At 51.7% G+C, this 27,293-nt stretch overlaps 8 protein-coding genes across 8 annotated transcripts; 4 read left to right on the top strand and 4 right to left on the bottom strand.

Moving 5' to 3' along the window:
* Positions 1-73: 73 nt before the first annotated feature.
* On the top strand, positions 74-2,529 carry GT037_007775 (adenosine deaminase; the record flags this gene model as incomplete). The annotated part of the gene is made up of 2 exons (XM_038932822.1): positions 74-995; positions 1,556-2,529. 2 exons carry the CDS (start codon positions 74-76, stop codon positions 2,527-2,529), a joined length of 1,896 nt encoding a protein of 631 aa, XP_038784323.1.
* Positions 2,530-2,857: 328 nt separating this feature from the next.
* GT037_007774 (u2 small nuclear ribonucleoprotein b) lies at positions 2,858-3,711 on the bottom strand (the record flags this gene model as incomplete). The annotated part of the gene is made up of 4 exons (XM_038932821.1): positions 2,858-2,917; positions 3,087-3,329; positions 3,382-3,595; positions 3,644-3,711. The coding sequence occupies 4 exons, from the start codon at positions 3,709-3,711 to the stop codon at positions 2,858-2,860; spliced, it is 585 nt and encodes a 194-aa protein (XP_038784322.1).
* Positions 3,712-3,994: 283 nt separating this feature from the next.
* On the top strand, positions 3,995-5,248 carry GT037_007773 (kinase-like protein; the record flags this gene model as incomplete). The annotated part of the gene is made up of 1 exon (XM_038932820.1): positions 3,995-5,248. The coding sequence occupies one exon, from the start codon at positions 3,995-3,997 to the stop codon at positions 5,246-5,248; it is 1,254 nt and encodes a 417-aa protein (XP_038784321.1).
* A 795-nt stretch (positions 5,249-6,043) lies between these two features.
* Positions 6,044-10,119, bottom strand: GT037_007772 (pyruvate carboxylase; the record flags this gene model as incomplete). The annotated part of the gene is made up of 7 exons (XM_038932819.1): positions 6,044-7,350; positions 7,406-7,509; positions 7,565-8,453; positions 8,509-8,794; positions 8,847-9,407; positions 9,614-9,906; positions 9,969-10,119. 7 exons carry the CDS (start codon positions 10,117-10,119, stop codon positions 6,044-6,046), a joined length of 3,591 nt encoding a protein of 1,196 aa, XP_038784320.1.
* Positions 10,120-13,136: 3,017 nt separating this feature from the next.
* Positions 13,137-18,691, bottom strand: GT037_007771 (clathrin heavy chain; the record flags this gene model as incomplete). Its single annotated transcript, XM_038932818.1, has 10 exons — positions 13,137-13,373; positions 13,427-13,546; positions 13,596-14,242; positions 14,294-14,380; positions 14,440-16,818; positions 16,872-17,988; positions 18,037-18,414; positions 18,473-18,499; positions 18,570-18,590; positions 18,647-18,691. The coding sequence occupies 10 exons, from the start codon at positions 18,689-18,691 to the stop codon at positions 13,137-13,139; spliced, it is 5,058 nt and encodes a 1,685-aa protein (XP_038784319.1).
* A 733-nt stretch (positions 18,692-19,424) lies between these two features.
* GT037_007770 (uncharacterized protein) lies at positions 19,425-22,144 on the bottom strand (the record flags this gene model as incomplete). The annotated part of the gene is made up of 3 exons (XM_038932817.1): positions 19,425-20,206; positions 20,256-21,815; positions 21,871-22,144. 3 exons carry the CDS (start codon positions 22,142-22,144, stop codon positions 19,425-19,427), a joined length of 2,616 nt encoding a protein of 871 aa, XP_038784318.1.
* A 765-nt stretch (positions 22,145-22,909) lies between these two features.
* GT037_007769 (uncharacterized protein) lies at positions 22,910-23,938 on the top strand (the record flags this gene model as incomplete). Its single annotated transcript, XM_038932816.1, has 4 exons — positions 22,910-22,992; positions 23,043-23,083; positions 23,127-23,205; positions 23,254-23,938. The coding sequence occupies 4 exons, from the start codon at positions 22,910-22,912 to the stop codon at positions 23,936-23,938; spliced, it is 888 nt and encodes a 295-aa protein (XP_038784317.1).
* A 447-nt stretch (positions 23,939-24,385) lies between these two features.
* Positions 24,386-26,102, top strand: GT037_007768 (s-adenosyl-l-methionine-dependent methyltransferase; the record flags this gene model as incomplete). The annotated part of the gene is made up of 4 exons (XM_038932815.1): positions 24,386-24,487; positions 24,583-25,069; positions 25,120-25,871; positions 25,923-26,102. The coding sequence occupies 4 exons, from the start codon at positions 24,386-24,388 to the stop codon at positions 26,100-26,102; spliced, it is 1,521 nt and encodes a 506-aa protein (XP_038784316.1).
* Between the last annotated feature and the right edge of the window lie 1,191 nt (positions 26,103-27,293).

Genomic DNA, 27,293 nt, shown 5'->3' with positions numbered 1-27,293 from the left:
GAAGTTACGCGCAGTATATGAAGTAGCTGGTAACGCCGTTGTTTGCAGTACACAGGAACCTCCGAACCCCACTATGACGGTCGTCTTCGAAGCCGTACCTGCGCCATCTCAGGCGCGTCTCGATGCCTCGCTGAACGACGCGCCCCTGGACACAGAGAAGCTCGTGTCGCAACAATCGACGGCAACGCAAGAGAAGGCCGAGAAGGCCAAGACGGTGCTGTACCTGGCATATGGCTCGAACCTGTGCAACGAAACCTTCCGAGGCGTGCGCGGCATCCGTCCGCTTTCACAAGTCAATGTCCTTGTTCCCTCGCTGAGGTTGACCTTCGACCTGCCCGGTATCCCATACAAAGAGCCCTGTTTTGCCAATACAGCGCTGCGGGAGCCGGACGCGCAGGACTACCACAAGGACCGATGGCACAAGGGCTTGGTGGGCGTCGTGTATGAGGTGACGCTCTCTGATTACGCGCACATCATCGCCACAGAGGGCGGGGGGAGTGCCTACAACGATATCCTAGTTGACTGCCATGTGCTGCCACCCTCGGACACGGTCCCCTCTACACCCGATTCGAAGCCGTTCAAGGCCCACACACTCTTCGCGCCCATTATAGACCGAGAAACCAAGCAACGAACCACTGACCGTGTAACGCGACCCGACCCTAGCTATGCGCAGCCTTCGGCACGATACCTCAAGCTCATAACCGATGGCGCCGCCGAATGCAAACTTCCCGACGAGTATCAAGAATACCTAAACAATATACGCACATACACAATCACAACCAAGAAGCAGGAAATGGGAAAGGCTATTTTCCTGGCCATCTGGATGCCCTTCGTCATGTTTATCTTCACAATGGGGAGGAAGCTGCAAGATAAGAAGGGGCGGTCACCTTGGTGGCTGGCAAAGCTCAGTGCCATGATCTTTGCGGGTATGTGGACCAGTTACGACGGTGTTTTCAAAGGAACGTTTGGCGATGGGGAGAGGACAATAGGTGATTGTACGTTGCCGACAATCAATGCCAGGAGTAGAACAACCTCTTCAACGAGAGAAGATGCGGAAAAGGAAGGCTTGTTGGAAGAGTTCGGGAAGACTATATACGAGCCGCGATCAACAAAAGCCTGAACACTAATAAAATCCTACCGCCTATGTGGGCATCTGTATATGTTCAACGATGAAATCGAGCGATAAGCATTGTCGTGTGAAATTGGCGCGCTTACAAACCGTGTTCGACAGGAGCAAACACATTTTGCAAGCCCAATCTGGGATCCACCCTTTAGTTGGAGCATCTCCATCATCCCAGCAAGGCCGGCGAACACCGACAGTCGCCGCCAGACTCCGATAGAAAACTAGTCCTAAACAGCCCGTCTTTCGAAAAAGCCAAAAACTTATATCCAATCTCTTCATCTGACAATTCCAACGTACGGGACTTCTTACTTCTTCATATATCAAACACCATGTGCAAATCTCCCACTCACACGTTCTTGGCGGACCTCCCAAAATGCGAACATCACCTCCATCTAGAAGGCTGCCTCAGTCCAAGCCTTCTATTCACTCTAGCGTCTAAGAACAACATCACCTTGCCATCGCCATCCGAGGATGTCTCTTACACGTCTCCTGCAACACTCACCGAACGCTATTCACATTTCACGAACCTCGATGATTTCCTGGCGTACTACTATCGTGGCATCGCAGTCGTAGTGCACCAAGAGGATTTTGAGATGCTTGCGTGGGAGTATTTCACCACTGCAGCCAAGGATGGAGTTCGTCATGCGGAGGTTTTCTTCGACCCGCAGAGTCACACGGAAAGAGGAATTGATTTTGATGTTGTGGTACGTGGCTTCAATGCCGCAAGAGTACGGGCGGAAAAAGAGCTGGGAATAACGAGTCGCTTGATTATGTGTTTTTTGAGGCATCTGCCTGCTAGTTCCGCGGCGGAGACCATGGCATTGGCCGTCAAGGGCGGGCACTTTGATGTCAAGAGCGACAGCCAGGAGCGCGCTATTACTGGACTTGGGCTGGACTCGTCAGAGGTTGGATTTCGCCCAGAACTCTTTGTAGACATGTATCGCGAGGGCGAAAAGAGAGGTCTACGGAGGACAGCTCATGCGGGTGAAGAGGGTGACCCAACTTACATTAGCGGAGCACTTGATGCGTTACAAGCCGAACGCATCGACCACGGCATCCGTCTCACAGAAGATCCCGAACTGCTTAGCCGAGTGGTAAAAGAGGAGGTACTGCTGACTGTTTGCCCTTTGAGCAATGTCTGCCTCCAGGCTGTGGAAAAGGTCAGCCAAGTGCCAATCAAGACATTCCTCGATGCAGGTGTAAAATTCAGTATCAACAGTGACGACCCAGCGTACTTTGGTGGATACATATTAAACAATTATTGCGCGGTGCAAGAGGCCTTCGATTTAAGCATGGAGGAATGGAGGACAATCGTTAGCAATTCGATTCACGGCAGCTGGATAGGAGAGAAGCGAAAGTCTGAACTGTTGGGCCTGCTCGAAGCTTGCATGAACAAGCATGCTTAGATTCGTCTTGAACTACGAAGCTTTTCGTTGGAGAAAGGCCTGGCCATCGGGCTATGACGAAGGCCTTTCTTTGAATTGTACTTGATACCAAAAAGTATCCTGAAGCTACTTGCTGTAACTCTATCAAGATACTTACGGAAGAAGACAGTATATACTATCAAGGGTTGACATGTTGCATATATGTGACACTTCAAGTCACAGAACAGACTCTTTTACACATCCGGCACAAGTTGGAAAGAACAAGCATCTTCGTAGTCAGAGGAGTGGCCGACGAAGAGCCTTGTAGTTGAGGGCCGAAGTAGAACTCAACGTTTCTGAGATGCTCATTTTAGAGGGTGCCCAGGATCCACGGCCATGTCATGTACCAGTACCGCTCAATAGCATGGGTCTAGATCTGGTCAGCACCATCCCAGGCTAGCAGTAATGTATCTTCGTACACATTCGTAGATGGCTCAAATAAACGAATCTCTCTGAAGTGCCCTTTAAATTCTGGTCGTTGCTCGTGGGTATCATATTCTTCCATAACTCTTGAAGATCTAGTCCGAGTCGTCGCTCACGTCCATCTCCATCTCCGCGTCCGAATTCTCTTCCTCTTCTTCTTCCTCCTCCTCGCGCCCTCTCTTCTGGCCCTTGGCTGCGTCTTGCGCATTCACAGGTACTGCTTTCTCGGGTGCAGCACCGAAACCTGCGGGCTGCGCACGTGCTTGTTCAGGCTCGTCTTCACGCTCAGGCTCGGGCATCTTGTAGGTACCGTCCAGCTTGGCTACGGTGTCGGATTTGGTCTTTGCATACGCAATTTGCTGCGAATGTCAGCATGTCCCACATGGATTCATTGGCTGGAAACAGGCGTACCATGTCCTTTCCAAAGAAAGTGAAGCCTTGCAGAGCGCGCATGGCCTGGGTTGAGGAATCAACGTCGCGGAACACAACATGCGCCTGGCCTCGCATCTTCATTGTTTTGAGCGCAACAATATCGAGGATGACGCCATAGGTAGCAAACAGCATGTACAGGTTTCGCTTGAGGTCTTCTTTTTGTAGCTTGTCGGGGAGGTTGCGCACGTATAAGCTGTTGGACGTCAGCACATGTTCTTGGGCGTTGGAGAGACTGACTTACGTCCTATTTGGGATGCCCTCTTTGGAAACGGCGACGGTGCCTGGTGGTCCTCGCGTAGAAGTAGCCATACTGTATGTGATGTGCGACAGCGTAGGCGTCGGTGGTGAAGAGCTCCCCGCTGAAAAGCGCGGCCAAGCCAAAATGTTTGGGGACGTGCATGGCGGCCGCCGCGGTCTCTCCAACGCGACCGCTCACCCACCAGCCAAGTACGCGCTCACTACCTTCACCATCTGAAAGAGGAGGATTGCGGCATGGAGATTGTGTCGCATACTTTACGAGAGCTGTGGAGCAACCGCTAACGCCAATACTCTGCCATCTTCCCAAGGCCGTCCGTCCTAACACGACTTCACCATGGCATCACCAGCTGTCCTGAGCCCACGGCCGAACCCGCCTGGCGCGCCATTCCAAGATGCGACCAAGGCCAGAACTCTCGCGCTCCCAAGCCATACGACCAAGCCCACAAGGTCACCGGCTATACCACCGGCGGCCCCTTTGGCACGAGACGGCGGCATGGATCTCGCTGAGCAAATGAACGAGCGCGTCCGCAGCCAGTTCGTCATGGGCAAGAAGCTAGGAGAGGGTACATATGCCGTTGTCTTCCAGGCTCACTATGTCAATAATCCCAAGAAGCTCGTCGCCATCAAAAAGATCAAGCTCAACGCCGAGTACCCCAACGGAATCGCCCCCGATGCTCTTCGCGAAATGCAGTTCCTCTTCGAGATTGACCATCCCAACGTCATCAAACTACACGACGTCTTCTCAAGCAAGGACCAGAACTTGTCCTTTGTACTCGAACATCTACCTCTGGGAGACTTGGAGCAGCTATGGAAGAACAAGGAGATTACATATACAAAGGCGGATATTAAATCTTGGATGAACATGCTGTGTCAGGGAATCTGGTTCTGCCACGAGAACTTTGTCCTACATCGCGATATCAAGGGTAGCAACGCCCTGATTGCCGCCGACGGGACGGTCAAGCTTGCTGATTTTGGTCTTGCACGGAGTTTTGCTGACCCAGGAACCAAAATGACTACCATGGTCATCACACGCATGTATCGTCCGTTAGAGCTGCTGTACGGTTGTTCGCATTACGGTGGCACGGCCGACATGTGGAGTATCGGCGTCCTGATGGCAGAACTGTGTATTCGCAACTGGTTCCTCTATTCCGACACAGATATTCAGCAAGTCGCCGTCATCTGCGAGAAGTTTGGAACGCCCACCGAGGAGACATGGCCAGGTGTTTCGTCTCTCCCGTACTACGTTGCGCCTGACAAACAAACTGGCCCACAAGGTTCCACAGCCTTCCGCCAGACACGCCCTCGCGCTTGGTGGAAACAGCAATTCTCCACCCTGGGAGACGATGGATGCGATTTCATCAGAAGCTTATTAACCTTGGACCCGATGAAAAGGTACACTGCCCGGAAAGCGCTAGAGGACAAATGGTGGACCAATGCACCCCGACCCACAAAGAAGGAGAACTTGCCAAAAGAAGGCGGCGGGGCAAAGGCCATGGGCGAAGATTTGAAGCGGAGGGGAGGAGAGACGCCTACCAATGGTCGTGCGGACAAGGTAGCAAGAAAGCTTGACTTCGGCTCCATGGGGTAGATGCCCATTCCGACATCACCCGACAGCGGTTCGGTCTAGTGGATCCCTTCGATCTGGCATAGGCGTTTGGGCGTTTGGAGCTCGGTTCAAGAGCACCTGCATACGGGTAAGGCTTGCCGTTTCGTCTAGGCTAGCCATGCTGCATTTCCTGGAGTCTGGGGCCTATAGATAGCTTCTTTGTTCGGCATATCAACCGCCGAAGTTCAATGCACACACACAACGCTGCATGTTTCCACCACATGTAAACTTCAAATGATCGGATACTTCTCTGCGGTTCCACGAACATATGACTCAGGCCAAAATTGTGCATCGGTGGTGTCTTTGCTACGTACTAGTTACAAGATGCATGTGGTTACTCACATACCATCTCGATCATATCCAATCGTAGTATATTTACTCTTGCACACATCTAAGATAGTAGACACTCCGAGCGGCTATAAATATAGCATGAGGCCATGGACATTACCAATCTATCATTGGGATAAGTAGACGACGACAATATCTTCCATGTTGTAAACGCACTAAAAGATAAGCACTCGGTGACAACATCACAGCTACACACTATAGTCAGAAATTGAAAGCCTTGCATCTATATCAGCTTTACCACTACTGAGCATAACCCCAGAGAAAAAGGAACTACTTGCAGAGCACACAGCACATTTCAAAGCAGCAGGTGAACATATGTGAAGTTGAAATGGCACTCCAGCGCCGTGATTCGTTCGTTACTATCTAATCATTTCCATTCTTGGATTTCATAATTCTCATTAAACAACGCCAATCCTACATGTGATATGCTCACTTGACGAGCTTGCAGACCAGGTCGCCAGAGTCGACCGAGTCACCTTCACGTACAGAGAGGCCACTGACCTTTCCGGAGTGTGGTGCGGAGATGACCATCTCCATCTTCATGGCGCTGAGAATAGCAACAGGGTCACCCTTCTTGACTTCGCTACCGTCGTGGACACGAACCTCGACCAAGACACCAGACATGGGTGATCCGACCTGGCTGCTGTCTGTGGGGTCGGCCTTGGGACGTGACACGTTCTCAATAGCGGCGTGCTGGTCCTCGACAGTCACAGTACGGGTTTCACCGTTCATCTCGTAGAAGACCTCACGCAGACCAGTTTGCTCGGAAAGAGGACCAATAGCGAGGAGCTTGAGGATAAGAACCTTACCCTTCTCAAGCTCGACGTGGAACTCCTCGCCGATCTCAGGGCGCGACAAGAAGTAACGAGTAGGAAGAACGGAGAGATCTCCGTACTTGGTGGTCCACTTCTTGTAGTCCTCGAAGACCTTGGGGTACATGATGTACGATGCTACGTCACACTCAGTAGCATCACCCCACTTGGCTTTGAGCTCTGCCTTGATCTTAGGGATGTCGACAGGCTCAAGGTAGAGGCCAGGGCGCTTGTCCATCTTCCTTCGCTCACGGAGAGCCTGAGATCGGAGCGGCTCAGGGAATCCACCGTATGGCTGACCCATGAGTCCCTCGAAGAACTCCAAGACGGAGGACGGGAAGTCGAGTTGTTCGGCCTTGGCTAGGACGTCATCGTAGGAAAGCTTGTTGGAGACCATAAACTGGGCCAAGTCACCGACAACCTTGGAGGTAGGGGTAACCTTGACGATGTCACCGAGCAAGTCGTTGGCCTGCTCGTATGCCTTCTTGGTCTGAGCCCATTGTTCACCGAGACCCTGTTGCGATGCTTGGAAGATAAGGTTGGTAAGCTGGCCTCCAGGAATCTCGTGCTCGTATACTTCAGGGTCAGGTCCGGTAAGACCAGCCTCGAAGGGTGAGTAGAGGAGACGAAGCTGGGCCCAGTATGCGTCCAAGTTACGGATCATGTGCGCGTCCAGGCCAGCATCAAAGTCGGTACCCTCCAGGGAGGAGAGGATGGCGCCCAAACTGGGCTGGGATGTCATACCGGACATGCTGTCGATGGCGGCATCAACAGCGTCCGCACCAGCCTCAGCGCAAGCAACCATGGATGCAACACCGGTTCCGGCAGAGTCATGAGTATGTACGTGGATGGGCAGGTTGGGGTACTTCTCGCGAATGGTGCCGATCAGGAGACGAGCAGCACGGGGCTTGAGTACACCAGCCACTAAAGGGGAAGTCAGCACATGTTTTGCACGTATATCGCGTATTGAAAAACTCACTGTCTTTGATACCCAGGATGTGAGCACCCATCTTGACAATCTTGTCGACAACATCCAGGTAGTATTCCAGGTTGTACTTCTTCTTGGGGTTAAGCATGTCACCACTGGAAAATTGAGTTAGTATGTTTCGTATGCGCAATCCCTATGTGTGAGACTTACCTGTAGCACACTGTTCCCTCGGCAACACCGCCAGCCTTGAGGACAGCCTTGACACCAACCTCAAGTTGTTCAACGTCGTTCAACGCGTCGAAGACACGGAAGATATCGACACCGTTCTTCTTGGCTTGCTCACAGAAGTGGAAGATGGCGTTGTCGGGTAGCGAGGAGTATGCGACTCCGTTAGCGCCACGAAGAAGCATCTGGAAGGGAATGTTGGGTACGAGCTTGCGCATCTTCCTAAGACGATCCCAGGGGTCTTCGTAGAGGAAGCGCATGGCAACGTCGAAGGTCGCACCACCCCAACACTCAAGAGCCCAAGCGTTGGAGAAAGCGTGGCTGGTCTCCTTGGCGATGTTGAGCAAGTCAACAGTTCGGACACGAGTTGCGAGTAGTGACTGATGGGCATCACGCCATGTGGTGTCCATGATCAAGCATCCCTTGTTGGCACGAACAGCCTTTGCGAATCCCTCAGGACCGTCCTTGAGAATGACATTCCTCCAACCTTCGGTGCAAGGAGCGGATGTGTCGACCTTCTTGCCGCTGTTGTCGTGAATGGCCGGGATGGGGATAATGCCCTTGAACTTGGGCTCGCCGATCTGGCCCTTGATCTGGCTACCATTGACTGCGAGGTCACCAAGGTATGCGAGGAGCTTCTGAGCACGGTTCTGGGAGCCGATCAAGTCGAAGAGAGCGGGTGTGTCATCGATGAAGGTTGTCCAGCATTGTCCGTCAACGAAGGTGGGGTGAGTGAGGAGCTTGATCAAGAAGGGGATGTTGGTCTTGACGCCACGGATACGGAACTCTACTAGAGCACGTAGCATCTTTCGGCGGACGATCTCGTATGTGGAGCCACGGCAAGAGCACTTGACCAACATGGAGTCGTAGTGAGCTACAAACAAAGACAGTTAGCAAGGGTATATGGCTGAAAGGTGGGTAGTAATTACGTGTGATGATTGCTCCAGCAAAACCGTTACCACCATCGAGACGAACTCCATTACCACCAGCAGAGCGGTAGACCTCGATCTTTCCAGTATCGGGTGCGAAGCTCTGAGCGGGGTCTTCTGTGGTGATTCGGCATTGGAAGGCAAAGCCTCGTGTTGAGATGTGGTCTTGAGTCAGGCCAAGCTGCTCGAGAGATGCACCAGCTGCAATCTGGATTTGTGCGGCGACAATGTCGATACCGGTGACTTCCTCGGTAATGGTGTGCTCGACCTGGATACGAGGGTTGATCTGCGGAATATTTAGTAAACATATTCTGTACACATTGGTATAGAATACTAACCTCGATAAAGTAGTAGCGATTCTGCTGGTCGACCAGGAACTCAGCAGTTCCGGCGTTCCTGTACTTGACACTCTGTGCGAGCCTGACAGCGTCGGCAAGAATAGCATCACGGGTCTCAACGGGAAGATCTTTTGCGGGAGCAATCTCGACGACCTTTTGGTGACGACGCTGGACACTGCAGTCACGCTCGTAGAGATGGACGACGTTGCCTTGGTTGTCACCGAGAAGCTGGACTTCAATGTGCTTGGGCTTGTCGAGGAAGCGCTCGACGAAGACGGTTCCGTTACCGAAAGCCGACTTGGCCTCTGAAGTTGCGCGCTCGAACGAGTCCTTGAGGGTCTCTTGTTCGCGTACTACACGCATACCACGGCCACCACCACCGAAAGCGGCCTTGATGATGATGGGAAATCCATACTCGTCAGTGAAGGCCTTGACATCCTCGAACTTTTCAACGGGTCCAGGGGTTCCTGGCACAACGGGGACGTTGCACTTGACAGCGAGTTTTCGCGCCGAGACCTTGTCACCGAGAGCGTCGATAGTGTCGGGAGAGGGGCCTACGAACTAGGATGAAAAAGTAAGCATGAATCGTATGTTGCATGGGTAAAACAAAAGCCATGCTCGCTGCGATGATCGGCGCCGGGCTGCTTGTTGATCGGCCCCGCCAATGCCTTGTCTTGTGCGGGAGCGATAGGCTCAACAGCGGCCGATAGCAGCTGCGACCCCTCCACGCAGTTTCGTCATAGCGTAAACAAAGCGGTAAAACTCACAATGAGCCCAGCCTTCTCAACGTTTCGTGCGAACTCTGCGTTTTCCGATAAGAAACCGTAACCGGGGTGAATCATGTTCACATTGTGTTCGACCGCGATCTTGATGATCTCGTCACCCGCCAGGTAAGCACCGACAGGTGTGTATTGGCCGCGGGCACCAATCTCGTAGGCCTCGTCAGCCTTTTGCCTGTGCATACTGAGGCGGTCCTCATGACTGTAGACGGCCACAGTGTGCAGCGACAGCTCGTGGGCTGTTCGGAAAATACGGATGGGGATTTCTCCTCGGTTGGCGACTGGGAGAGCTGTTAGAGCGCCCAAGACGCGACACATGAGCCATTGAGCTCCGTCGACTTACCGAGGAGCTTCTTCAGCTGCATGATAGAGCTGCTTGCACGCAGCTTGTGGTGGACCGAGTTCCTGTGGGGGTGGTGTTCGCCATGGTCCTCGTCGTAGTCATTCTCGTCAATGGCCGACGAGGCATTCTGGTCAACTGCAAGTGTCGTCATATCGAATGACGGCTATGTGTGTTGGGTAAGGGAAAGTGAAGAGAAGGAGAGGAGGAGAGGGGGAAGACTGGAGCCGCAGAAGAAGGCAGATACAGCGCCAATTTATTATGGTACCGACAATCGGATACCCAGGGTCTGCTACTTGCTACGACTCACTCGCTCAAAGCTGCAGAGCGCGAGTTTAATCCCAAAACAGATCCACACAGCCAAGCCAGATGGAAACACGGTGCAAAGACCCCGTCGGCCACCTGAAAAGCAACCAAGCTATCCATGGATAGCTGCATGCCACGACCTGGCCAGAGCTTCATGGCGCGGGGAGATAATGGAGGGGCACTGACAAGGTTCGCCGACGGAACCACCCCATGTGCGACACGATTAAAATTGTCACCGCGGTCATAGGCCCTGCCCCACTGCCTACCGGATTTCTCAGACATGTATAAAACCTTTTTGCTCTATCCCACGCCGACAAGGCACGTGGGACGGCTAGCCAAGCCACATGCATTTTGTCCGGTGTGATGATAGACGCTCAATGAAACCTTGACCGCTACCCACATCGACCCCCTCCAGCAAGCCATTCGCAAGCTTGATTCCATCCCGAGCTCCCATAGCAGTGTCTGCTACATGCCGGGGATAGCTCGGCATCGCGGAAAAATGTCGTGCTTATCCAGCGCTTTGCTTCGGTGTAGTTTTCTATACCGAGCTTCCTCACGACCGTAGAGGGCAGAACCGCTACTTCGCCTCGTTCCTAGTATACTTTTCCGGCCTTCTCCTCGCTTGGTAGTCGCGTACCTGCATGGTTGCGAGGAGTATTCGGAACATGGGTCTAAGCTATTACCGACTGCGCATCATTCTCATGCGGTTCCGCCTCTCGCTATTACTGATGACATTTAAGTTCTAGAGCAGACTTGGCTTCTAAAGACCCTGAAACCGGTGACGTTAGCTTACGATGGGTCGTTTGAGGCACTCAGTGGCTGCATTTGGAAACATTACTCGTAGTAGCCTAACTTGGCAAAGGCCATGCATGCGTACTGCGGCCGGAGCTTCAAACACTCGCTACTTGGCACATCAACACCCGAATCATTGAACTAATTATTCCGTGAGCACAGACAGAGCTATCGAATGACACGGAAGGTATTTTCTGTGTTTGACATTGGTAGGATCTAAAAAGAAGGCGTAGCATATCTTGGTGTGCTGTTAGGGTACCTTTGATGTGTAGAAGAGTAGGTATGACTCGAGCGCTGATTGTGGATCCATGGGAGAAGAACTTCGCCTATCTATCAAGAAACCACGTCATAGATTAATCGAATCTTTACAATGGACCTAGGACACTTGCTTGACGTGAGAGGCGTTGAGCAAGTCCACTTTGTGACTGTCTTCCCAATCGAGCTCTTGGTTTGGCGGGTTCCGAGTGAGAACGGCCTTTGCCTGTACCGTCTTAAATGTAAAACAACTTTTGCAGTGGATTTTAGTCAACATCATCGCCTTGGAGTTCAACCAGAACGGAAGCAGTCAGAGAACCACCTGTCAAAGCACCATTCTGTAAGTGAGTTGCCAAGGACATTCTGTACTGGACATGCGCGCTACTTTCGCCGGTGTAAACCTTTCGCAGCTCCTGACCTTCCTGGTGGTCTTTGTCCTGATTTTGGGCTTCGTAAGTTCAGAAAAGGGAGGCCATACAACAGGCCACTGCGTCGAGTTTTCTGTGTACCAGCAACGGACGAAGGCACACCAATAGCAGCGTCACCGGAAGCGCTAATGATAGGATCGGTCAGATCGTTAATCGGAGCTTCGACTGAGATACAAGACATGGTTTGCCCGTTGGAATCCATGTCCTCGTCACTATCGCTAATGATCTCTTGGTTGAGAGGACCACGTGAGGCTTGGGGTGGTGTTGATTTAGATACCTATCACGTGTTCTTTTCCTTTCACTCTACCAGCGCCTCCCTTCCTACTATATAGTTCAGGGTTTTCTCCCTCTTACATAGATCAACCACATTTTACATTCTTCTTGTTCTACAGGTGTGTCGGCTCTCTGCTTGTCTTCATCCTGCACCCAGGGTTAGGGTTACCAATCGCTCATGGTTCATAGACTGGACGCACAATATGACTTCGTAGGATGTTCGAGCCGATAGTAACAACTGTGCTGCAAGCGTCTGATTCAAGGTTTCAGGAGAGTCTTTAATTAGAGTATACATGGTACTAATGAGTGCTGTACCACATTTTGATGTATATTCTGAGAGGTATTCGCTGTGAATTTCCTCGATGTTCTCGAAAAGAAAACTTGGTGTGTACCTTCCAGAGAACGTATCAAGCTCCAGTACATACTTATCACTATATCCAAGTCCACAACGATGATTGCATTACTGGGCTTCGTAAACCTTGTAATTGTAGCATGCGATGTCGTGCTATCAGCTGTCATCACGATGTACCTCGAAGGCATTCAACATGTTTTACATTAGTGTACTCAAATAGAAACAGCGTTGTTTGTACACCCACAGGTTAAAGTCTGTTTCCCAATATAATGCGAGATCCTTGCAATGTTCCGAGCCTGGCAGAGCAGCTGTGAGGCAAGTCTACGTCTGCTCAAGACTTTATGCAGATTCAAGGTCAGGACGCAAGTACCTGGGTAATGTCCATTCACTGCTACCAACATCAGATTACATTCTGAAGGTTTTCGCAGTATCATGCAGTGACATGCCAATGACGTGGCTACTGCAGAAACCTTCAGGCTACATGTCAATCACGTGGCATGGACATTATAAGCAGGAATATAACATCTCAGCACAAACAAAGTGATTAACTAGAGTACAGAAGTCTGAAGATGTTCCATGTTTGAAGCATCCAGACTGAGAGGCTACCTTGAACGCCTGTAGAGTACATCATCACACACCGCCAAAATTGTATGAACCATCCGCTCGCTTTTGCATGTCCCACCAATCATCAATATATAATTTGAAGAGGTATCCTAACTACCCTTGTTTGCAGAACAGCTATCTTATCTTCAGGTCGGACAGCGTCTAGAATGCGCGAAAGCTTCCAGTTGGCTGCGGGGCGATGCCGTTGGCCTGCCCGTATGGACCTGGTGAAGGAGCCGACGTCATCGGACCCTGGGTAAGCATGAGACGCGAGCCCAAGATCGGAGTGTCTTCCTCCTTCTTCTGTTGCGAGACTTCGCGGGTCTTGCGCTCCTCGTTGTCCTTCTTGAGCATCTCAATGGCGGCCGTCTGTTGAGAAATGAGGTTGATCATGTATGGCTGGTGAATAGTTAGTGATCTGCAAGAAGAAAGGGGTAAGAGGAGATACATACCATAGTGAAGTCGTGGAGACCGTTACGCCATGACATCTCGAGGATGATGTCAGGGCGAAGAAGGTCGTAGCAAGCGTATAGCATACCAACATAGCACTCGCGGCTGCCAATGTCGACGAACTAAGCTACGGGTTAGTGATGCATTGAGAAACAGCAGGGTACAACTTACGTAGCGGAGCAGATCCTCAACAACGTCCGACTTGCCAGACATAGCTGAGGTCTCGATAGCGTCCTTGAAAAGCTTGTCTTGCTTGGAAAGAGTGATGGACTTCTCCCATCGCTTGTTCTTGCGGTAGATGTCGGCAGCGATTTGACGGAAGAAGACCAGGTCATGCTTCTCCAGGCGCTGGGCAAGATCGACAGGATCGTAGTTGTCGTAGTTGTTGACCGAGTCTCGGAGTGTCTTGTAGTCCTCTTCTTCGATCAGAAGATCGTTAAGGGCGTTGTTGACTTCACGCTTGTTCTGCGACTGGACGTTGAGGAGGAAAGGCTTGATCAAAGGAATGTTGTCAGACTTGACGAACATGCGGACAACACGGTTGACATCGATCCGGGGAGTCAGCGCCTGAAGGAGATCGGTCAAAAGAGTTGGTTGCTCTTCAAGGTAGAAGCCCAGAGCTCGGTAGTAGATCTCGACGTTGGTAGCCTTGGTGATGGTGTCCTTGAATGCTTGGTGCTCCCAGGCATCTGCGGCACGCTCCATCATGGCAAGAGCAGCGTTGTCCCACTCATCGTAGTGGACATACAAAAAGATCAGCTCCGGCCACAAGTGAGCCTCCTCAGTCGCACGGATGAGCTTCGGAATATTAATTCGGCCTAGGACAATTGTTAGTCACATGTGATGAAGAGAGCTTGGATGTGACTTACTCCAGAAGAGACGGAGATGTTCCATGACACGCTCAGGGTGGTATTTGGCAAGAGCTTCGCCCAGAGAAGTGAACATTCCCATGTGCGCTGGAACGGCACAGTTAGCATTTCATACACATTGTAGTTATTAGAAGGGTTGTACTTACCGCGTTCCAGACCGAGGCCGGCTTCAAGCAAGCTAATCAATTCATCGAAATAACCGTTACGCTCGTACTGCTTGACAAGATCAGTGAGCTCCTCGGCGTGGACGATCAGGTTGAGACCACAGATCTGGGCAAGACGGAATTCCTTCTTTGCAACGCAAGCCTCGTTAACCTGCTTCCAGACTTTGATGGAGTTTGCCTTCCTAGCACATTCAACGGCAGCTTGGTAGTCTTCCAGATGTACGAGGGTGGTTGCAAGCTTGGCCCAGTTGGAGATGCTGGTGAAGAAAATTTTTGCTGCCTCATGGTAGCCCTCTTCATAAGCCTTGTCACCTGAGGCTTCGACATCGGCGACGTTGGTTGCACGGAGGAAGTCCTCGAGCTCGGCTAGCTGGTTGGTACGAGCGAAGCAGAAAGCCAAGGCGGTGTCAATGGGTACCTCACGAAGGGTCTTGCGAGCCATCCTCAAGAATTTGATCAAGTCCTCGTCTTTACCAGCATGTGTAGCAATCTCAATGACCTCCAAGTAGTTGGATGCGTCTCCGGCGCGGATGTAAGACTCAATCGAGTCTGTAACACGAAGGCCATCCAACTGTGCCTTGGCAACTCTGCTCCACACTTCTGGGGTGTCAACCCTATCAGCATACTCATATGCCCGATCGATTGAGACAATATGTTCAATGAGGACATTAGCAGCTTCAACGTGGTTTTCTTGCTTCTTGAAGATTTCGAAGGCTTCGTCATACATGCCAACCTCAATACACTGTTGAGCGATATCCTCAGGGGTATATTGGTCGAGCTGTTGGATGTAGTTCATGACTCTACCACGATCAGACTTGCAAGCGGTGAGCATCAGCAAGTTCTGGAGGGACGGGTTATCGCTGAAAGTAGAAGGCTCCAATATAATCTTCTCGAGCAAGTCGATGAGCTCAGCAGGCATGTCGCCAGTGATGAAGGCCTTGACAGCGACGGAAACCTTGTCTGGGTCGGTGGAGGAAGGAACAGCATACGAAGTGACTTGGTCAACGAGCGATCGGCGGTGCAAGTTGTTCGGGCTTAGAACGTAGTCCCAGACCTCAGAATCGGCGCGCTCCAAGAGGTAACGTGCTTGGGCCTTGAACATGGCGTTCTCGTTGGTGATGTTGATGAGCTCGAGATCATTCTGTCCCTTGCTGTAGGCAATGAACGCCAAGTTAGGATCACGCTTCTCGCAATACTTTCCAACAGTGAGGGTATCGTATTGGTCGTTCTCCTTCAAGAACTTCTCTGGGTTGTTGTTGGAGTCAATGTAGATCTTGGCCAAGGCGTTGTAGACAGCTTGTTGCTGGTTGCCGCTCGCCAATGTCTGCTCCAAAAATGGCAGAAGAAGCTTCAATCGGTTTCGCGATTCTACCTCGGCAACCAACTCGTCGATTGGAATCGAAGATGGCGTCACTGAAGCTAGAAGACCCTTGATGATGCTTTCGTCGCAATCCACATCAAGAAGACCGCCGATGACGGCAGGTGTCCTAGCAGGATTGACTCTCTGGACGTACACTTCGATAGACTTGAATTGCTGCTTCTTGTAGAGGTAGAGCACCAGGTCGTGTACAAAGTTGAAACGATCGCAAATGATGATGAGTGGCAATTGCTCCGTGAGGTTGGCTTCCTTCAAAAAGTTCTTGGTCTTCTCGGCAGGAATAACAGGACTCTCTCGGCAGATACGCTCGACTTCGTTAAGTTGGCCCATGGTCGTCGCCGCCTCGACGTACTTGAAGTGAACATCAGGGTCTTCGCTGACGTTGACAATGGAGCCTAGGAAGAAGTACAGACCTTCTGCGGTGCGATGCTTCTCAAGGAGATCAATGATCTTGGTAGCGCCGAGCAGATCTGAGTACTTCTGGGCAATACGAATGACGGCCTGCAAGTTTTGTCGAATGTTCGTGGTAAGCATAGCATCCAAGCACTCAAGCGAGAGCTCTACTGTGAGTTGACCAAAGTAGTTGATCAGCCATTCTTCTGGAAGCTTATCGGTTTGAACAATAATACGCCTAATGGCAGCCGGGTCGTCGTTGTGTTCCAAAGCGCGGGTGAGCAAGCCAGCGTTCTCGCAGAGCTGTGCAATGCGCGCCTTATCGTAATGGTGGAACATCTCATTGCCAAGAATAGCGTCTGCAACCTGGGGAGCATTGAGCAAGTTCATCTCGAGCAGCTTGGTTTGCATGTGGCCCTCTTCTGGTAGATCGTTGGAGAGAACGTCCAGAAGGAAGGCGGTCGCCTGTTGAATCATGCCCTGGGACTGGAAGATGTCGACAACGCGGTCGATGCTGATCAATGGGCCGCCTTCGTTCTTCGCTAGCTGGGAAGCAAACTCTGCGCCCTTTTCAGGCGAGATTCGGACCACTGCGGTATGTTAGTGGACTTCACGTCAAAGCTAGACGGATACAAGGACTGACCATGCTGAAGCAAGACGTTGTAATCAGGCGTGTAGCCGGCGCCGTTGCAGTATTGCAAGATCAGATCGTAGTGACCAAGCTCAGCGAGTGCTGCAACAACCTTTTGAGATACGTTCGCTTCCTTGTAAATGGCCAGCGCAAGGTTCAGATCATGGGGCTTCGCAAGATCACCGAGCTCCTCTGAGCAGTGGAGCTTGCCTTCCTTCTGCCACTTCTCAATGAGGTGCTTACGGCCCTGAGCGAAAACAGGACGAGCTAGCTCCAGAGTTTCTTCTCTGTTCAGTCCGCCCTTGTCCAGTAGTTGTCCGAAGTACTGCAGTAGAGTAGTGATCTGGCCAGGCTGGCTAGGAACCTGACGCAGCCTGTTGATTGTGTTCATTGTACGGAGGAAGCCCCGGGGCGAGTTCGCGGCGACCTTTGCTGCTTCAGCAAAGTTGCCCTGGGACATGAGCGTCTCGAACCGTTGCGAGTAGAGCTGGTCTGCGCCTGGAAGTCCGCCCTTTGAAGCAAGCTTGTAAGCAATCTCAGCACACGCTGGGTTCTCCATAATGTATGGAATCAGGCTGTCCTCCCGGATAGTTGTATGCAGAACTTGTCCTCGCTTGTTGATGACGACGACACCAGTGCCTTCATCGTCACGCGCCGTTGTAAAGACTGTTTCTTCAGATATCCGGTTCAGGAACAGTGCGGTACCTGTCTCGAGGTCGTGGAGGTGGATGAAACCGAACTTGGTAATTACGATTAGAATGCCGTACTTTTGCGCAATGTGGATGCCGAGCGGGAAGTCACCAGTTCCCTCGGCGGGCCAGTGGATTGGAATGAGACGCTTCGGGAAGGCTGGGTTTGCGGCGTTGTGGTCGACTTCAACGATGTTGATCTTGGCTTCGCCAGTCGACGACTTCACAGCGAAGGCGAAGATCTTTGTATCGGTAGATGCACCGTCAAGTCGGAGGGTACCAAAGGTAGCAGCATGGCCCTCGAGGGGCTGGCTGACGTTCCTCGCCTTGGAGAAGAGCTGCATGTTTCCACGAATGCCACCAGCGGGGTTCGATGTGATACCAACCAAGCAGGACCAGCTCTCGTCATCGTTGGTAACGTAGTTGATGATCTGATTGTTCTACACAGCGGATTAGATGCAGTTCGCTACAAACGGGCCACTGCATACCTCGAGTTGTTCTTGGCGATCAAAGATCTTGCGCGGCGCAACAGCGTTCTTCGAGTCCAGTACATCCCAGTGATATACAGCCTTTGTGCTGACGAGCGCAAGGGTAGTCTGGCTGATCCACCTCCAGAACTGAATGTCCTCCTGATGGCTGTAGGTCTGCAGGCGTTCCTTGGTCTCAAGGTTGAACAGCTGCAATGTCCGGCCTTGCGCCTTGAGAGCAATGATAGGCTCAGTCAAGTGCATAATAGCGCTGTCGGCGCGAATTGGTCTCCGGATGACATTGTTGGTGTTCTTGAGGTCGATGATGACGGTCTCGGCGGGCGCGTTGGCTTCGGTGTTGACCTGTCGCACGCAAACGTACTTGTCGGACTCGAGTGTCTAGGCCTTCTGTCAGCATATTTGCATCTCGTGCATACAATTGAGCAGGATAACATACGCAGTTCTGCCATGATATCGATGCTGGCTGGGCTGTGTGTTAGCTTGCTAACCCTTGTTGCCTTGTTCGCGGGCTGCGTGGCCTAGGACCAACGTACGAGAATGTTGAGGTTCGTGAGCTGCCAATTATTAGCTTTGATGACTATGCAATACCAGGATCTAGTGCGGTGCATACCAGCGTCGGCTGCGTGACGTGCAATGGCACCTGTCGCTGAGCCATGTTTGCGACAGTCCAGTTCCAAGCTCACCAGGGTGAGAAAGCGCGCAAGAATCGGGTATCGGAAGAAAAGGAAGAAGTAGACCCAGGTGCACAACTCCAGAAGCGCGTGATAGGAAATGAGAGACGGTCGTATAAGGCGGGGTCGGGGTCGTGTAGGTGATGCTGTTCAAGAAAGGAGCTCGTGTTGTTTCCACATACGCTGGATCGCCCTACATGACATAAGCACCCCGGGGCAGCTTTGACCAATCACGTTTGTTGCCGTTCTTGGTAGGGACTGATCTCACCTTCTACACCGACTCTGTGCAAGGTCCATCACGTTGAAACAGAGATCAAGATGGCTTTAGTACCAGGGTCTCAAGTTAAGCGTTTAGTTTGGTAGTCTGCACATCTGTACAATAGCAGGTCGTGAGTAGCAAGGCTCGGTGAGGTAGATCCGTACTTCCCCGGCATAAGTATCGAATCAGAACATCAAGACTGAACTGTTGTCTGTGTTCTCCCCAAAAGCTTTCGCACAATACACGTAGAGAAGGTTGAGATATTGGATACTTTCTTCCTTTTTACAGAATAAGACATTAAATTATACCCAAAGGCCGTACTTGTGCTCCCCGTACCCCTGTAGACTAGTACACATAACAACGTAATTCCAAATATAGCTCAACAGTACATGCTTCAGCTTAATCATAACATCATTCTGTCAGGAGCAACGCTCTCCCCCGAGGTATCGTTGCGAGGGCTACAGTCCCACTTCCTGAAACTTTGACTCTCGGTTTGGACTTCCTATCCTCGCTTTCTCTGCATCAGAGCCGAACGCTGGGGGTGGTGCTAGAGCTTCGTCGAAATGATCACGGGCTTCCTCAAAGCTCTCTCCCGCGGATGTCGCTGTTGCACCACTTACAACACGTTCTGCTGGTCTCCCACGTGCGACGCTGAATTCCTCTCCGTCGCTAGACAAGGATGAGACGTCTGAGTAGCGATCCTCGTCAACGTGGCCGACGTGAGGAACGTAAGTAGGCTCAACGGCGCCTAGATCCTTTGGTGGTTCGACATCAGCAGATGCGCGGCTGTCTATCGACTCGCGAGCTGGATGGATAGCGCTCTTCGAAGACTGAGATTGAGATTGGGGTTGTGAGGTGGAGTTCCGAAGAGTTGCACCGCCAACGAAGCCAGGTTCCTTTTCTTTCGTATTACCTTCAGTCTCTGTCCCAGGAGCATGCTTTGAGCGGCGCTTCAACTTGTTCAAGAGCGATTTGAACCCTTTCGAAGATCCTTGCGACGTGGGCGAAGTCGGGTCGGTTGGATTATGCTCAGCAGTACGTTGAGCTTCTGTAGGTGTAGGCGCTTGATACAGATCCTCGTTGTCACGCGGCGCTTCAGCATCTACGACTGCTGGCTCAGCCAGCGGAATCTCCTTGGACTTGCGTTGTTCGGCAATCTTGGTCTTCTCCGCTTCCTTTGCTTGTTTCGCAGCCAGTTTCTCTTCAGCAGCTTTCGCTTTGGCAGCCCTCTTCTCTTCTTCTGTTTGCACGTCAGTAGTTTGATGGATGACTCAACAAGAACAACTTACCCCTTCCTTGCCTCTCCTCAGCCTTGATCTCAGCAGCCCGCTCTTTCTCGGTACGAATACGGCGCTTCTCCTGCTCCTGATCGAGTCGGCGCTCTTCTTCCTCAGCACGCCGCTTCTCGTCCTCAGCGAGGCGCTTTTCGGTCTTCTCGGTGATTTCGTCTAAAGTAGGCTGAATTCTGGCCTGAGCGATAGCGTCGATTTCGCCTTGATCCATCCATTTGCCATTACCGATATGCACCCTACCGTGGTTCTCCATGCGAGCCTCAGAGTTCGCTAAGGCACGCTGCCTCGCCTTCTCATCCCAATCGTCCACCATGGCAGACGACATCTTGCCTGTTTCGTCATAGATTTTCTTGTCCATGCCCTGCATCTGCGCTTGAACCTTGCGCTGCGCGGCAGCAAGCAAGGATTTGCGATCATTTTCGCGTTTCTTCGCGTCCACGTCAGCCAGTTGCTTGTTGAGCTGATCCATCTGCGAACGAATTCGCCTCGAACGAAAGTCGTCTTCGTCAGAGTCCGAAGTGTCCGCAGGGGCTGTCTCAGAAGCACTGTGGGCGCGATTACGTCCACGACGCATGGAGAGTTTCGACCTGGTTGGCTGGTCGTAGCCGTAGTAGCTTCGGTAGGCGGCGTTCTCGTCATACCCTATCTTTGCCAGTCTTTCTTGAGCAAGCTTTTGTGCAGCTTCTTGGATCCCGATGTAGCGCATAGCTTGCTGCTTGATGTCAGCCTCACCAGTCGCTGGCTGCTGACTGTGTGCTGCAGTCGCTCCAGTGCGGGCGACAGACTGGCCCGTTGCGCCATCGATGTGTTGCTGTTGCACATCGTAGATCTTTTTAGCCATAGATATGGCAGAAGCTCGGAGAGCGTCGTTGTGCCTCTTCTCCTCTGTCTCTAGCGCAACAGGCGGAGTGCTGGTGTACATGTCGCGCGATATGCTCTTTGCATGCTGAATGCGTGCAGCTTCCATAGCACCATGTCCGCGGTGGTTGGAATCAGCAGGACTAGCTTGTGGTCTGGCTCGAGTGGACGCACTATGAGCGAGTGTTGCTGCGCCTAATGCATTCCTGGCCGAATTCTTCGAGTCTGGATACAGGGGCGCAGCTGGTGGGTTTGACTGAGCGCGCTTACGCCTCGATGCAGAGTGCGCATCGGTAGCCGCAGTGAAGGCGTTCTTCCTGCCCTGATCGGTGTATCCATAGTCGACCTCTGGGCCGAGCCCCTTCTTGCTCATAGCGATGGTAGCAGCAGAATGACCTTCAGCACTGGCTTCCGGGTGCCACAGGTTCAGCTTTGCGCCGTCTCTATGGGCGAGAAGCGCTGCTTTTGAGCCTGCCGCGCTTGCTTCTGGTTGCCACATGGGAGCCATCTTATAACCGTTTGCGAGCAACGCAGCCTTGCCTGCGGCGGAGGATGCTTCGGGCTTCCACCACTCCGGGCTCTTCTTGTTCTGGTTCGCGAGCAGCGCGGCAGCTCCGGCAGAAGATTGAGTGTCGATTCCAACGACGGGATAGCTGGGAAGGTCTTGGGCCTTTGCGTATTTGAGACTTGCAGCAGCGCCTACGCATGTTTGTTAGCATATGATGTAATTAGGTCATCACAACTCCGCACTCACTCGCTGATGAGAGCTTGCCGTCGGCTCCGAGCGGGTTGATGGGTTTCGCTACGTTTGCTTTAGTCGAGCCACCGTGGTTATGGGAATATAGCGCTGCTGCAGACGCCTGATTTTGCAATGCGCTGTTCTTTGACTGATGCGAATGCGCGGATGGGTCAGGGCAACGCATGTTCGTCTCGGCAGAGGATCGTGGTGGAGCCGCCTCTTCCGTCCCCTTCAAGGGTCTGCTGTCAGCAGTGGGGGGCGCACTCGCGGCAAGGGCTGTCGTCGCCATTGTGAGATAGCGTGTGGGTGCAAGGTGCAATCGAACCAAGCGCTACTTTGAGGGTGATCACAAGAGTCAAGAGGGAAAGGCAACCGCCAGCGAGGGAATCAGACTGTGGCGCCCTTCATGGCTAAATGGCGAGAAGGTAGCAATGATGTCATATAGCTGTGATCGCCGTGAACGAGCGTGCGTTCCGCGTGGAAAATCTCAGCCTTACCCTCTTGGGTCTGGTTCTAGCCTCCGCCAGACCATGACCTTGCCTTTCCAGACGGAAGCAATGCGACGGACTGACCGAAGTGGTCAAATCACGTATCAAGTGCGTCCAGGAGGGCCCAACCTGTCTATCCGCACCCTTGCGCACATCTGAAGATCACAGACCTGCGTCGTGCGAACAAAACAATCAAACACATCGTTTAGGATACAACGTTACGCCGTGGCATGGTGGAACACGATAGCCAAGTTCCAGTGTCTGTACTGTACGCCTGCGAGATCAACAAACTTTTATGGACTGCAACCTGTTGGAATGCGGTGAACATAGTAGCGTAGTTTAAGATCTCAGAGCTACAAACGATTATGGCGCGTTTTTATCCTGATTATTGTCGTGATGCCCGAGCACCTCTACTGGTGGGTGTTTGGCTTCAGAAGCAAAGTTGCCGGTTGGATTAGATGCGGTTAGTGCCAACTTAACTACGTCACCAGATCTCGACATTTCGCCCTGATTCAGCAAATAACTATACCACCAATTTTAGCCTCGTAAGGTTGAGCGTAGTAAACATGACTGAACTACAAACGCCACTGAAAAGCATATTAAACTTCCGCGATGTCAGTGAATTTGTCAACCAGACGACAGGAACTCGGTATTTCACTAAAGCACGGCGAAGTGGATCTTTGGCTGACCATGCTGCAGCCATCTAAGGAACGGTTTACTGTTCCGAAGCGCCCGACCTGGTGCGTATCTTACACACGTATCTTGGCGCGAGGCTGACTCTAGGAGATGAGGCTTCTTTCCGAGACAGGCAGAGACTCTTGAAAGAGTTCGGCGTGAAGAGCATTATTGATCTACGAACAAAGTACGTAGATACAAGTGGCCGGAGCCGATATCGTACTGATCAGCACAGAACGGAGCACATTGAACAGGCGCAAAAGCATGATACAAGAATCAAAGCATCAGCGGCAATTCCTCAGAGCAACGACGATGTAGCAGAGCCCCTCAAAATACCCGGCATAACCTATCACGAAATCAACTTTAATGGCTCGGCCTTCTCGCGCATGTTGCTCTCGAAGCTTACATGGCTCGAGTTTTTCAGGCTGGCGGGACTTATGATTGTCGGCTACCGCAAGGATGCTATCAAGATTTTAGCTCCTCATATGGAAGACATGGGGCTTGTCGGTCTGGCCGAGCAATCCCTAGACGTATGCACACGAGAAGTCAGGCAGGTCTTCGATGTGTTGGGAGAAGAGCAGAATTGGCCAGTTCTAGTCCACTGTACACAGGGCAAGGACCGGACCGGGCTCATAGTTATGCTGGTCCTCTTGCTGCTCGGTGTCGACCAGAAGACGATCGACGACGACTACCGACTGTCCGAGCCAGAACTGGAGCCAGAGAAAGAAGGAAGGCTGAAAGAGATGGCATCTATTGGTCTGACAGAACAATTTGCAATCTGCCCTCCAGACTTGGTGAGCAGTATACACTCGTATCTACTGGAAAAGTACGGCAGCGTTGAGGGGTACCTGGAGAAAGCCGGTGTTGCCAAGGAGCAGGTGGACTTTGTCAGGGGGAAGCTACTAGTAAACGTGTCTTGAGCGTGCCCCGCCTATGTTTGTGAACATGGCTTGGCAGAATCTGAAAATTGTCCCTACCTGTACGGGGTTGAAAGATAGATTATTGATGGAAGAAGCGTGTATGGACCATACGCGTATACCACCGAAGAAAGAGCGAGTGCACATGCTGTATATAGAGGCTGGAGACTGTATTCCATATCCAAGCGTACTGAGTTGGAGATATTGCAAGTTTGTTCACGCCCCATAATCCTTATCACCAGCAGAGTTGTGCTAGCAATACTGCAACGTATGTCGCGCACATCCATGGGAGTCGCCGTCGGTGTGCTGTTAAATGTTTGGAGCTAGTCGACCATCTGCAGGGGCAAGCGCAACCCCGGTGGGTGTTCGCTTAGATTCACCGCCGTTAAAGCCTCCCAGATCCCAACACGTTTGCTTCCCATCTTGCAAAATTGCTCAGCAGTGCGCAAGATGAGCAGCAATACCTCTGAGGAGAACTTTGAGTGGGTTGAGACGCCACCGGCGCCCTCGCCCACGACGCCCGCCTTCGACTGCGGTGTCAAGACAACTTCGGTAAGTTGTTGCATCTGGACAGTTTAACGAGCGACCCCGCCAGCCATTGAGCATCAACACAAAGAGTTAGCACGCTGACGTCCCATGTCTGACAGTACCCGACCATTGCGAATGCTCCCCTGCCCGCTGAAGGTTCCGGTCGTGACTCGTTCAACAACTATGCCCTCATCTCGCTGCTGGTGGGCATCCCCGCCTACATCACCTGGAGCTGGGGTATGGGCTTCAAAACATGGGTTTTCCTAGCCCTCGTTCTGTTCCTCCCTATTCTAGGACCCTTCTGGTGGCTCACCTCTGAATTTGCACCCCGCAAGAACGAGAAGGCCAAACTTCCCGGCAAGCCCATTGAGCACTACCTTAAGTTCACCAAGCCCGAGGACCGCGACGCATACTATGGCAAGAAGCAGATCCCCATCGAGACGTTCCAGGAGAAGTACTTCGACGGCGAGGTAGAGCTCAATGGCGACATGCTCGAGATTCTCGAATGGCGCCACGACTGGTCCAAGCCCCGCTTCACTCTCGGATTGATCAAGCACTTCCTCTTCGGCATGATCCCAGAAATGATTGTCCACTCCAAGTCTCAGGGTTGGTGCTCCCATCATCCGCAAACTATATACATGCTGACCCGACATCAGACGAGGAACAGGTCCGCGACCACTACGACCGCGGTGACGACTTCTACGGCTGGTTCCTCGGTCCCCGCATGATCTACACCTCCGGTATCATCTCCGACATCAACACTGAGGAGAGTCTCGAACAGCTACAGGACAACAAGATGTCAGTCGTCTGTGAAAAGATCGGACTGAAGAAGGGCGAGAAGATGCTCGATATTGGTTGCGGATGGGGTACCCTTACCAAGTTTGCCTCGGTGAACTACGGTGCCCACGCTACTGGTGTTACTCTCGGTCGCAACCAGACTGCTTGGGGCAACAACGGCCTCAGGAAGGCTGGTATCGAAGAAGACCAATCCAAGATTCTCTGCATGGACTACCGCGACATCCCTCTCCCTCCTGGTGGCTACAACAAGATCACCTGTCTCGAGATGGCTGAGCACGTTGGTGTCCGCCACTTGAGCGGCTTCTTCCGTCAGGTCTATGATATGCTCGATGATGACGGTGTCTTCTTCCTTCAGATTGCTGGTCTCCGTAAGGCTTGGCAATTCGAGGACTTCACCTGGGGTCTTTTCATGAACAAATACGTCTTCCCTGGCGCCGACGCTTCTACTCCTCTGGGTTTCGTCATCGACACCCTCGAGGGTGCTGGTTTTGAGGTCAAGATGGTTGACACCATCGGTGTACACTACTCTGCCACTCTCTGGAGGTGGTACCGCAACTGGCTCGCCAACAAGGAGAAGGTTGTTGCCAAGTACGGAATCCGATGGTTCAAGGTAAGAACAACTTTCTTGTCCTTTTGTTGCTAGGTGCTAACCACCCGCCAGATCTGGGAATACTTCCTCGCCTACTCTACGATTGCCTCCCGCCAGGGATCTGCCACTTGCTTCCAGATTACTTGCGTCAAGAACCTTAACGCTGTCCACCGCATTGACGGTATCAACACCCAGTTCAGTCTGTCCGCTGCTCTTGCTGCTAGCAGAGCCAAGCTTTCTAAGGCGCAGTAAGCTTCCTGTAGAAAGATGTTTCCCGTGTATCACTTAGCATTGAATGCGAGATTGAACCAGAGAAAGCACGGAAGATGGTATTCGAAATCTACAAGGGAGAGACGTGGGGCTCCGAGCCAGGGAATAGAGTAGGAACGTATTCTCTCTAAGTTGGAGTCATAAGTGGCGTCAGCCGTTGATCTTATACAGCCTACAGTGGCTTGCAAAGCATTGATGATTATGAGATAAAGGACATGTATGAAGAGATGATGTATCCGAGAAAGCATGGAAGAATCTTACGCGTCTCTCCAACCTGTACATGCAGTGTGCTCAAGGAACAGTCCAAGTGCAAGGGAGATTTTATTCTGTACTGGATGGAAGTCTCGAGTAAGAGTCTTTGTAGTCGCTTTTCGAAGGTGCCAACCGTGCCCACTTGCTCATGTTCTCCACTCGGGTCTGCATGCTTTCCCCACGATGCCTTTAACTTGACTCATAGTCCCCACTATGTACCGCTGCCCACAACCGAATTCACTGATCAAATTTCTCTACGTTGCCGGACATAACTTACCAGAAAATTAAGCGCTAATGAGATTTCCTTTATTTGTAATAACTATATATACGTAGTAAATTCAAAATTTTTCATCAAAACAAATCACTAAGGGTAAGCATCGATACCTCCATACCGACTACACACCAGCTAACAGCCCTATCGTGGTATGGTCTAGTGGTATGACGTCGCGTTGTGGCTGGCGGACAACTTAGCTTGTCCTGATCCAGATCCGCGCCAGCCTGGGTTCGAGTACGTTCCCCTACATTGAGTCGGTTTACTGAGACATTGTTACTAACATGTCTATAGTTCCCAGTACCGCCAATTTGCGACACATCTTTTTTGCTTCCGTGTGTATCTTACGGGTTACGTGGTAAAAGATGGTTGTTTTTGCTTCCGGTTTTCTTCGCTGATATGATTAAAAGGCGGTTTTGGGGTGCCTCTTTTGCGGTTATATCTCTCCTGCAGTGCGAGTACGGAAAGAAATGTGATCACTTACAATAAAGAGAGCGTTGGACGCACAGAATTTCTCCTACTACACTGCAGTCCATAACGATACATTATCCTTACATGTTGGAGGTTTCTGTACTTATACAGACTTCTAGATCGACGATTCGCCTACATGACTACGCAGTTCGAGTTAGCATAGTAGTCTAGAGAGAGGG

Source organism: Alternaria burnsii, assembly GCF_013036055.1.
Source record: "Alternaria burnsii strain CBS107.38 chromosome Unknown 693, whole genome shotgun sequence".
In the NCBI taxonomy this organism is placed as follows: Eukaryota; Fungi; Ascomycota; class Dothideomycetes; order Pleosporales; family Pleosporaceae; genus Alternaria; species Alternaria burnsii.
The sequence above is the reverse complement of the archived record's forward strand: the minus strand, read 5'-3'. Positions and strand labels throughout refer to the sequence as shown.